The sequence below is a fragment of the Sinocyclocheilus anshuiensis genome, unplaced genomic scaffold, assembly GCF_001515605.1.
Source record: "Sinocyclocheilus anshuiensis isolate Anshui unplaced genomic scaffold, SAMN03320099.WGS_v1.1 scaffold260, whole genome shotgun sequence".
Classification (NCBI taxonomy): Eukaryota; Metazoa; Chordata; class Actinopteri; order Cypriniformes; family Cyprinidae; genus Sinocyclocheilus; species Sinocyclocheilus anshuiensis.
Window position 1 is genome coordinate 1,435,695 of NW_015557134.1, and position 11,434 is coordinate 1,447,128.

At 35.3% G+C, this 11,434-nt stretch overlaps 2 protein-coding genes across 7 annotated transcripts in view; one reads left to right on the plus strand and one right to left on the minus strand.

The window, feature by feature from the left end:
- loxl2a (lysyl oxidase-like 2a) overlaps positions 1–3,800 on the plus strand; it is a 31,702-nt gene extending 27,902 nt beyond the window's left edge. For both annotated transcript variants that reach the window (XM_016473128.1, XM_016473130.1), the window contains 6 exons: positions 1,115–1,280; positions 1,496–1,736; positions 1,875–1,990; positions 2,573–2,709; positions 2,901–3,012; positions 3,105–3,800. In XM_016473128.1, the coding sequence (XP_016328614.1) occupies positions 1,115–1,280; positions 1,496–1,736; positions 1,875–1,990; positions 2,573–2,709; positions 2,901–3,012; positions 3,105–3,169 (837 nt within the window). In that variant the 3' untranslated portion in view covers positions 3,170–3,800. The remainder of the gene's footprint in view (positions 1–1,114; positions 1,281–1,495; positions 1,737–1,874; positions 1,991–2,572; positions 2,710–2,900; positions 3,013–3,104) is intronic.
- An 85-nt stretch (positions 3,801–3,885) lies between these two features.
- The window catches only part of LOC107678027 (R3H and coiled-coil domain-containing protein 1-like), a 12,843-nt gene continuing 5,294 nt past the window's right edge, over positions 3,886–11,434 (minus strand). For 3 of the 5 annotated variants that reach the window (XM_016473132.1, XM_016473131.1, XM_016473133.1), the window contains exons 4-8: positions 9,250–9,736; positions 7,128–7,300; positions 6,978–7,048; positions 6,784–6,879; positions 3,886–4,765 (exon numbers count right to left, since the gene is read on the minus strand). In XM_016473132.1, coding sequence (XP_016328618.1) covers positions 4,647–4,765; positions 6,784–6,879; positions 6,978–7,048; positions 7,128–7,300; positions 9,250–9,735 — 945 coding nt within the window. In that variant the 5' untranslated portion in view covers position 9,736 and the 3' untranslated portion in view covers positions 3,886–4,646. Of the gene's footprint in view, positions 4,766–5,050; positions 5,069–6,783; positions 6,880–6,977; positions 7,049–7,127; positions 7,301–9,249; positions 9,737–11,434 lie in introns of those variants that run through there. The other 2 variants (XR_001632906.1, XR_001632907.1) reach the window with 2 other exon arrangements.

The following is an 11,434-nucleotide window of genomic DNA, read 5'->3' on the forward strand; positions in this document are numbered from 1 at the left end:
AAGCGAGTTTTTTGGGCAGTGTAGAGTAGGGCTTGTTGTTTGTCATTTCTCCGATCACAAATACAGACATGGTTTTATGTTTACGCTGCGTGATGCAACGCAACGCAACACGTAAAAAGACCGTAATTATGTCCCCACTGGATGCAACAAATGCCTCGTTTATATTGGGTTTTAATGTTTTTGTCTCGTCGCTCCGGCCGGGACACGGCATCACAGTATGGTAAGGGGCGTAACATTTCCATCTCACGCTTGAGGTATTCGGCCAATCACAACGCACTGGATAGCTGGCCAATCAGAGCACACCTCGCTTTTCAGACCGATGAGCTTTGTAAAAATCAACGCGTTTCAGAAAGGCGGGGCATAGAGGAGAAACAATAATGTACAGTATGTGGAAAATAATGTGTTTTTTGAACTTTAAACTGCATAAACACATTTCATTACACCAAATACACAAAATAATGTTCTGTTTAGCAGCATCATATGACCCCTTTAATAAAACTGAAACCATAAAAAAGCAAAACCTTTTTTGTTATCTGATATAAAACTCATTTTAAATAAATATATTTATATATTTTAAATAAATAAATAAATATAATACCTTAAACTTATTTTAATTAATTAAATAAAAAAATTGATGTACTGATGTACTAAAATATCTAAAACTAAATCTGAAATAAAAAAAACTATTAAGAATGACAAAAACACAAAAAATATACTAAAACTTTAACAAAACTTGAAATAAAAATATAAAAATAAAAACAAATTCATTAAAAACTATAATAGTATCTCATTTGTTACTAAAAATAACACTGGTTTACATTAGATTCAGATTCAGTTGCTTTTTGATGTGATTGAAGAAACAAAATGACCAAACCAGCACATTAAAGGTTGTCCATTTGTGTTCTGTTCCTTACAATAGTTCTCAGATGTGAACAGAGTGAAACTGAAGTCTAACCAAATCAGTGAACAAATGATTATTTTCTGGTTCAGAGACCAGAATGATTATTTTACCAGTTGCATTTTAACTTAATGAAGGTGCAAAATAAATAAATAATAAAATAACCTAATTTCTCTGATAATCTCAGCAGCTCATGTGTAACGTGTGTTTGTACAGGAGACGTGGTACTGGGCTGGAGATGCGAGTGCAGATAATGTTGTGATGAGCGGGGTCAGATGCTCAGGAACTGAGATGAGTCTTCCTCAGTGTCTTCATCACGGCAAACACATCAGCTGCCCCAAAGGAGGAGGACGCTTCGCTGCTGGGGTCTCCTGCTCTGATAGTGAGACAGTCACCTCTTATTGATTATCATGCTCTTAAAAATAGTAATTTCATTCCCTGCTTTTTTGACAAGCTTAATGTAATAGTAGACTAAAAAGCTGTTCCAAAGGTACACTTCCACTATCACTTCCACTGTGACACAATTATTATTATTTTTTAAGTATTTAAGATGGATCATCAGTCCCATGTCTTCTAACCTCTGACCTCTGATCTCAGCGGCTCCTGACCTGGTGCTGAACGCTCAGCTGGTGGAGCAGACCACTTATCTGGAGGACCGGCCCATGTATGCTCTACAGTGCGCCCTCGAGGAGAACTGCCTGTCCAGCACTGCCAAAAAGAACGACCACAGCTCCTACCGCCGCCTGCTCCGCTTCTCCTCCCAGATCCACAACGTTGGCCAATCAGATTTCAGACCCAAACTGGGTTACCACGCCTGGACCTGGCACGAGTGTCACAGGCAAGACCTTAGACCCCTCAGTAAACACCAGAAAGAAAAGACAAACACATATATGAAGATATGATGTTACAAAATCATTTGTGCCAATGTGACGATGTTTAAAGTCTCATACTGTTGTTTTGTTGTGACTCTGTGCAGGCATTATCACAGCATAGAGGTTTTTACCCATTATGATCTGCTGAGTCTGAACGGCACCAAGGTGGCAGAGGGTCACAAGGCCAGTTTCTGTCTAGAGGACACTCAGTGTGACGAGGGTGAGAACTGCTCATGAACTTGAACTGAGAAAATATATTTATGTAAATATATTTTTTTACCAAAATATTTTTTGGCTTATTTTTTGGGGAAAAAAATAAAATAAAATAATATATATATATATATATATTTCAAATCCTTTACAAATATTTTTTGCCCTACATATATTTCAGTCAAAGAAAATACAATCATGTGAACTTTAACACAAAGAATTTTAACACGTGTAACATATAACACATTTGGATAAAATCAGCAAGCAACATACTTTACAATGTTCAAAAAATACTATAACAATATATAAATAATAATAATTAATAATCATTATAAATCTAGTAGGCTACTCACATTTGCATTTAGTCTAAATGTAGGCAATTGTAACATTGGAAATTTATTTTCTTGCCCATTTTGAAATATGTGTTGGTATATGAAGGTTAAAACAATAGTTATTTCAAGTTAAAAAATATATTTAATTGAGCTTCACATCATATTTGCCCAGAAAAATATATATATATTTGCTATATAGGAGATGACAAATAAGAAAAAATCCATCAGTTTTAATGAAACTGATGTTTTCTTTGATCCAGGTATTCAGAAACGGTATGTTTGTGCCAACTTTGGTGAACAGGGCATCACCGTTGGCTGCTGGGATACCTATAGACATGACATTGATTGTCAGTGGATCGATATCACAAATATCAAACCAGGAGACTATATTTTCCAGGTAGCGTTTTAACTAAAGTAAAAAACATTTTTGAGTATTACAAGAAAATACTATTTGTCTTTCTACTTCAAAATTCTATCTTTAATTCATTAGTTATTTTTTGCTAAATTTTCTAACAATTTCTGAGTGAAAATTGTTTCTACGCCAGACATCCGGAATTTGAATTTTTCTGACATTATTCTGTCACACAGGTTGTAATCAATCCTTACTATGACGTAGCCGAATCAGATTATACCAACAACGTTATGAAGTGCAAGTGCCGCTATGATGGATACAGGATATGGATGTACCACTGTCATACAGGTGAGTTGCAGAAAAAAAAACTGTATTGAAGTTCTACCAGGACAGTTTAAAAGCCGTTAGAAGTGAATACTACCACCTCTACCACTTTCCAGGTGGCTCGCGGAGTTCAGACATGGATGAGTACCCTGGAATGAGCAACCAGCTGCACTTCAGATAGGACACAGTGAGGAAGGACAAAGGCTCTCGGTGGAGGACGCTGCAGGCTGTCAGACTATTCAAATATGATTGACCACTAGAGAGACTCCAGCATTTCGAAGGCAGAGACCGCTGCTCTTTTAGGTTGAAATACAACATGTTCTTTCACGGTCCTCGCTATATCAAACTTGCTTTGAGCAGAAACTATTTAAATTCCTAAATTGTACTGTACTTGCTGCATTCATTTTTGGTGCTTGAACTGCTTATTTGTTGGTTGTAGTGGTTGCAAACATTAGTTCAAACTGGGATCTTAATATTAAGTTTTCAGTTCTTTCTGAATTATAACTTAAATTCACAAAGCCTGCAGTTTCATGAACTCAGCCCCACTAGCGGCCGTCAAACTCTTGTGGTTGCTTCATCAAGCATGTCAAGTAATTTATTGTGTTCAGTCAGGGATTATGTTTTATCAGTTTTTGTGTATGCAATGTGAAACTAATAATTTGTTGCAATTTTGTGAAGCATCTACCCTCTGTTTTATGAGGGGATCTATGACCAGTTCAATGGTTTCCAGATATACAATGTGTTTATGACTGAACAACACATTTGGTCAAACCATTGCATTGTTTTCTACAATAAAAGCAATTCATGTGTTATTTGGAGATTGGTTTTTATGTGAACCTGACAACCCATGTTAAACCCAATTAAAGACGTGACACCAAAACATTTAATTAAAACAGGTTGAGGTATCAAACAATTTTAAAGCATCATAGTGCAGAAATAAGTCAGTTTTTTAACAAATCAACTCTGACATACAAGTCAAATATATAATAACGGTAGCAAACAAAACAAACAGAATTATCTACATTTAGTTGTACATCTAATAATACTATTGCATTTTAAACAAAACATTTAATGTTTCAAAAATTTAATTTAGACTCCATTCCCATCTCAAATTACACCAAGCTGAACATGAAAACAACTGAGAAACAACATTGACAAACAACACAGCTAAACACAGTCTACTTAATTTAATCATTAGATTCAATATGATTGATATGACAGGAAATCCAATGAGCAAAAAAGCTTATTTGTATTAAATAAGATTTAAGTTAATAAAAATGATCTATTTACAATGGCTGACCAGATGCTGAGCTTGTTAGCATGAAGAAACAGCAAGACAAAAAAAAACCAAGGCTGTTTCCTGCTAAAGAAGAAAGAACCAAAGTCCTCTGAATGCTTACCAAAACTCACATCAAATGCTCACTTAACATACTACTGGCTTGTTTCCTAAAATAGTACAGAACTCAACCAATTAAAACTTGGGCGACCACATATATTTCATGTGTTTGAGAATTTCGAACATCCTGTGCAGCTAAATAACACTTTACAGCATCTCCTTTCCCAGTCTGAGTGGTGCAGTAATGTCAAGGACATTTGTTCTTTTCCCAGTACGGTTTTAACTGAAGGACAGTCTGACTGTGACAAGGAACTTTATTTATTCAGTTGAAGTTGTTTCTCATTTCAAAGCATCTCCCCCTCAAGCCCAGCGCTCTGGTCACCATCCTGCGAGCCACCACTGTGTCCGTCCGCGGCCTTTCCTTCACCGGCTGAATGAACTCTGTAGGGCGACATCAACATACTTGTTCAAAATGAGTATATTACTGACATTATACAGATCAGTAACATGACATTTGTATGAATCCATTTATTCAAAAATACATAAAACCCAAAATATACATAAAATGACCGAAAACGTTCTTTTAAAGGGATAGTTCACCCAAAGAAGAAAATTCTGTTACTCACCCTCATGTCGTTCTAAACCCGTAAGACCTTCGTTCATCTTCGGAACACAAATTAAGATATTTTTGATGAAGCTTTCTGACTCTGTGTAGACAGCAACACAACTGAAATGTTGTAAGACCTAGAAACATAGTAAGGACTTCGGTAAAATAGTCCATAGGCGTGTTTCCATTAGCCTTCAAATTGCGCAAATTGAAATTGCGAATTGAAAATACGCCTAATGGAAACGCGTCAATTTCGCAAAAACGCCCATATATCGCAAAAATGTTTTTATGTTCGCATGAGGGGGTTTTTCAGGCAATGCGAAAAAGGAATAATTTGTAAAACTGCAATGGAAACTGCTTTTTCGCATTTACAGGTCACATGGCATATGTAAAAAGTCATATGATCATTCTTCAATGTACTATAACCTCCAAGAAACACATCATACGTGGCCGCTCTCCAGTATAAGGGGCTTTCCCTACCATTAATGCTTAGAGTAGACAATTTACACTACACATGTCTGCGGTGCAGTGCGGCTCTGATACGGCCACTGAAGCTGATTGCGGCCACAATGCTTGTTTATTCCAGAATCCAGCCGCGCCACGCACGTTTCTGAAGCAGCTCTCTGTACTGCTTCTGTACAGATACACGCATACGCCTCCTTTGACTAAATATAGCCAAAATCCGTCAAAATCCCACCAAAATCCGTTGCTATGACTTATCGCGAGAGGCAAAAGGTTACGTTTTAGTCGCATAACATTGGTTAATGGAAACGCCGTCATTTCGCAATACTTTTTTATCGACATTTATAAAATATCGCCAAAGTTTTGCGCAAATCTGTAATGGAAACGCACCTACTGTGACATCAGTGGCTCAACCGCAATTTTATGAAGCAACGAGAATAGTTTTTGTGCGCAAAGAAAACAAATGACGACTTTAATAAATCATTCTTTTTTGATTCTCGCCATTACGGAGAGTACCGCAACGCATGCATTCTGCGTTGTTTATGTGCAGAGGTACTCTCGATAATGACAGAAGACGTGATTTGGAGAAGAATTGTTGAATAAAGTCATTATTTTTGTTTTCTTTGCGCACAAAGTATTCTCGCAGCTCCGAAAATTACAGTTGAACCACTGATGTCACATGAACTATTTTACCGAAGTCCTTACTACGTTTCTGGATCTGGGAACATTTCAGTTGCGTTGCTGTCTATGCAGGGTCCGAAAGCTCTCGGATTTCATCAAAAAAATCTTAATTTCTACATTTTTAAAATCTTAATTGTGTTCTGAAGATGAACGAAGGTCTTACGGGTTTGGAACGACATGATGGTGAGTTATTAATGACAATTTTCATTTTTGGGTGAACTATCCCTAACTTAATATAGCACCTGAAATAAACACGCGTCACGGTTTCCACAAACATATTAAGCAGCAAAACTGTTCTCAACAATGATAATAAATTATGTGACACTTAAGACTAGCGTAATGACCATCACAGAAATAAGTTTAATTTTAAAATATTTTTTAAAATATAAATGTTATTTCAAATTGTAATAATATTTCACAATATTGCTGTTTTACTGTATTCTTTTGATTAAATAAATGCAGCCTTGGTGAGCATTTTCAAACTTTCAAAGGCTGTCAAACGCATTAAAAAAAACGTATCGACCTCAAACATTTAAATAATATGCATGTTATTACTTTTCTCTTGATTGTTACACCACTTCACAGTTTTAGAATCCTTACATAATCTTTTCCCTGAAAAGGTAAAAAAAAGGTATTTAAACCAGATTTTTTTTTATCGTGGACACACCAAGTCTTCTAAAGTGAAACCTTCTTTGCATCTTTTCTGTACCTGCACGGCTGGTTGCTTTCCACTTTGCTTTCTGGCTCCCCTCTAGCAGTGCGCGTGTCTTCAGTATGGGATGTTTGAGGGACAGTGCCTGCGCAGCTGAAAAGAGCCAAAGATGCGTTTGTCAAACATATGAATATAAAGAATAATCCTTCTTGATACACGAATGAAAAAAATGCTGGCTACTGAAACGATACCTGCCGACTGACTTGAAAACACTCCGAGAGCATGAGTGTTATCCACCCACTTGATCTTCATCCCCCCTTCACTGGAAACAGAAGCAGATCGGTGTCACTTTATAGATCTGTATCACTACTTTTTGTCAGAATATAGAGGCGACATATCACCTATAGTCAGCAAAGGCATCAAGCAGGTCGTCTGTTTTAAACATGGCAGGAAAGTCGTAGATCTCAATGACGTGGCCGAACTCCTGTGGGTCCAGCCAGATGTTTGCACAGGCGGGGAAATCAATGCAGGTGTTGAGTATGGTGATGTCCCCATGTTTTAGCTTGGCTTTGACCTAATAACCAAGAAGAATGAAGGACAGTGTGTGAGAACAGACAGAATTAAGATGACTGGAAATATGGTAAGAGATGCATTAGCTCTCATTCAATTACTGCGCATACAAACGTTTTCACAATCAAGTGATCAATAAGTTTTGTACTAATATTTATTCTAAATTGAGGATATTTAATCTCTATACTACTGTATTTTCCAGAATATAAGTCCTGTTATATTATCATCTGAATGTACTGCAATTTCTATACTGCAACATTAAGCAAGCAAAACATAACTTTTGGATTTGTGCTCAATAAGAGAGGTAGCCAAGTGAGCCAAAGTTTTGTTTTGCTTTAAATAAATCTGTTTAGGTTTGGCATTTACAGTAAATATTGTTTATAATTAATGCCACTATAATTTGTGTTTGTTTTATACTTCTATTTTTTATTTCAGTTCTGAATATCGTTAAATTTAAAGGAGTTATTGTGGAGTGAAAGGGACTAAAATACATGTTTATAGTGTTTATAATGTTTTTGCCAGTTTCGTTTCATTTACTGTTATTTTACATTATTTCTTAATTTAACCCTTGTGCGACCTTTTGGACATTTTTGTTCTTTTCAGTTTTGTTTTTTTGATCATTTTGCCGGTGTTATTGCCAACTGCATAAATTTTGGCACAGGTGTGTATTTTTATTGGAATTTTACTATTTCACTTCCATTTCCTTTAATAAATCTGTTTTGCACTAGGTACAAAAAATTGTTCCTCTCAGGACCTTAAGGACAAAAATGTCCCCATTGAAACCCATTAAAACTGCTATTTTTAATCGCAGTGCCATTTAACTGTAAAATTATGCAATTTTTGTTGATAGGCTTTCATTCTATTGGCAAGGCTTTAAAATTGTATTTTTTACTATTTTTTACCAGATGGTGCCATTTTTTCAGGTTTGACCTATAAAGAAAATACTCGCTTTATTTCTGTTTTCTGCTTCTGCATATTATAGAGCCAATTGGATAAATAATGCAGCTATAATTGTGTGGGTGTGTTGGTATGGATGTCAGAGTGTGGTTTGTATGTGTATCATAAAAAAAAATGTGTGTGTGTGTGTGTTCTTGTAATATTTGAGAGAGAAACACTCTACTACAAATCACAAATCCAACCACTGTGTGCACCAGCAGAGTTTTGCTGGCATCTAATGGGGAAAATGTGGTACTGCGCCCAAACAAAATCTTACTGAAAGCTTATTTTTTGAGATATCAACCTCAAATTTGGAATACAACTTGTTTAGATTTATGGCTTTGATTTTCTAGCAGGTATAGAGTTCAACATGTTTCATAAAATATATATTTTATATAAAACATCGTTCATAAATCATTTTCATAAACCTAAACATCCAGAACTTTTTTTTTGGTTTCACTTTTTAAACTTGTTTTACTTCAACAATAATCTGCCATGGGTCTTCTTTAAAATGAGACCAAACTTAACTCTGTGCTCCCAAGCTTCACATTTTTATGACAGTTTTTTTGACATGGACATTTTTGTCCACCATGGACCTATGTGTAACTTTTTTTTAATTGACGCACAAGGGTTAATAATGAAATGTGAATTACACACTGATGCAACTTGTCTGTTTTTTTTTAATGCGATTTTGACCAGTTTTACTTCAGTATTGTGATACCATTATAGTTTTTAATATTTAGAATTTGTTTTTAATTTTATGTAATTTTTTAGTTAAAGTTTTAGTCATTTTGTTGTTTGGTATTCATTTTTATTTATTTTAGCACAATTAAGTAAAAATAAATAACGTTTTTTTATTTCGAGAATTTTTTTTTTTAATTATACATTGCAATTATTTTAATAATAAATTAATTATTATTTAAGTTTCTAAATTTTAAATTCTAATCTGCTATTATTTGAATAACTTCAAATAATCCATGCAATTATTAGTGAATGAGACCCATTAAGTTACAATACCTCCGAGAGCAAACTTTCATCAACGTCCTGCTGCTGGAGTGTGGCATCAGTGGGAAGGGCCGTGTTGTTGGCACAATTTTCATCTGTTTCGTCATCTAATGTCAGAGATGTGAAGGAAGTCACAGTCTGGTCCCAGGCTGGAGGCCACGGTGACGGGCCCGACCTCGAAAGCTGCACAAACTCCTCATCGCCCAGTGACTGGCCAGTGCTGTCCACCTCTGTCTTCTGATTGGCTACAAGAGGTTCCTTAGCAACGGCAGAGGAGGATTCCACAGATGATTCCTTGAGATTCGGTTGTTCCAGATCTATCTTATGTCTCATAACACGCGGAACGTAAATAGCCTTGTCTGGCCGTCTGGCTCTCCGTCTGTTGTTGAAGCTGGTCTCCAGTGAGCGTGTGTTGCTGTTGGTCTCCATGTCTCTGTCCCGACTGCGCGCTCGCTCATTGGATCTGCCCTTCGCATCTATCTGGTCTTCTTCTGGCATCCTGTCCGATGCACCACACAAAAATTGTAGCAAGTAACGTAATCTGTTACATCACACATTTTAGGTAATACAATCGGAGTACTTTTTTTTTTTTTTAGATTACTTTTGACCTAACTAATGTTTATCGCATTGAATTTAACTTAGGGTTGCAAAAAGGCAGAACATTTCTGAAACTTTCCAGAAATTTAAGGAACTTTCTGGGATTTTTTGGACACTTTTGGGAATTTACGGAAACTTTGGAAAGTTTCTGCCCCTTTGTAACCCTAATTTACATAGGACATTCTTCTACCATATTGATAGTAAAATACAAAGAGAAAGTAAATATATTTCAATCGATTGTTAATTAACAACGTGAAGTGCATTAAAAAAAAAATCACATCGCAAAATGGGTTTAATAAAAAATGAAAAAAATGAGTTTAATGAAAAGCTTATAATTAACTAAATAATAAAACAACGTAAAATTAAAATCATTTTAAAATAACAACAATCAAAATTAAACACTTTTACTAAAAATTTGTTCGCTTGCCTTGTTGTGACCATTAACCAACGTCAGAGAACAGTGAACATGCAAATATGTTACTTAATTATCAACTCTTATTACCTTAAAATCTCAGGTAGTACTTCAAGTAAATGTATTTTTGGCTGACAAAAAAAAAAAGTTTGTGAATCCCTGCATTAAAATTAAATAAAAAATAACAAATTTTTGAATTTTACTGTGTTTGAAAGACAAAAGCCTTACAAAGACATAGTAATACATGGTTAAATAACCCACTGAGTGATAATTCAAATAAAAATTAATGTGCTCATCAGTAATTGATGCAATGTTGAAATGCTGAGAAAACACTTCTTAAAATTGAAATGATTTTTGTAAATCCAGTTGTCAGATGCTGTGTGGACTCTCAAATGTCGGTGTAATAATAGCCATCTGACTAGTGGCTGCTCTTTGTCTGAATGTCGACAAAACTGGAAGACTTTCTGAATGTATACAAGCGGTAGACTATTTGTGACCCTGGACCACAAAACCAGTCATAAGGGTAAATTTTTCGAAATTGAGATGTATACATCACATTGTTAGGATAGGACAATATTTGGTCGAGATACAACTATTTGAAAATCTGGAAGCTGAGGGTGCAAAAAAATCTAAATATTGAGAAAAATCTCCTTTAAAGTTGTCCAAATGAAGTTCTTAGCAATGCACATTACTAATCAAAAATTAAGTTTTGATATATTTACAGTAGGAAATTTACAAAATATCTTTATGGAATATGATCTTTACTTAATGTCCTAATGATTTTTGGCATAAAAGAAAAATCAATAATTTTGACCCATACAATGTTTTTTTGGATATTGCTACAAATATACCCCCAGCGACTTAAGACTGGTTTTGTAGTCCAGGGTCACATATCAGGAACCTTAAAAATGGCATAATAGGGGCACTTTAAAGAAAGTTTTTTTTTTCTTTCTTTGCAAAATATAACATAAATATGACATGTTCTTGACCTGTTCACATAATGCAATTATGCTGATGTACAGTTTAATTTACTTTTCTCTCTGTGGTAGTCTGGCTCACACTGGGACATTTCTACACCCGCGTAATTACCCTAGAATGAAGGTGTAAGATGAGAAGATATCTGTGTGAGTGTGTTCATACATGTGAGTGCTTACCAATTACTACAGCAAACTATTTACTAAAAAGATG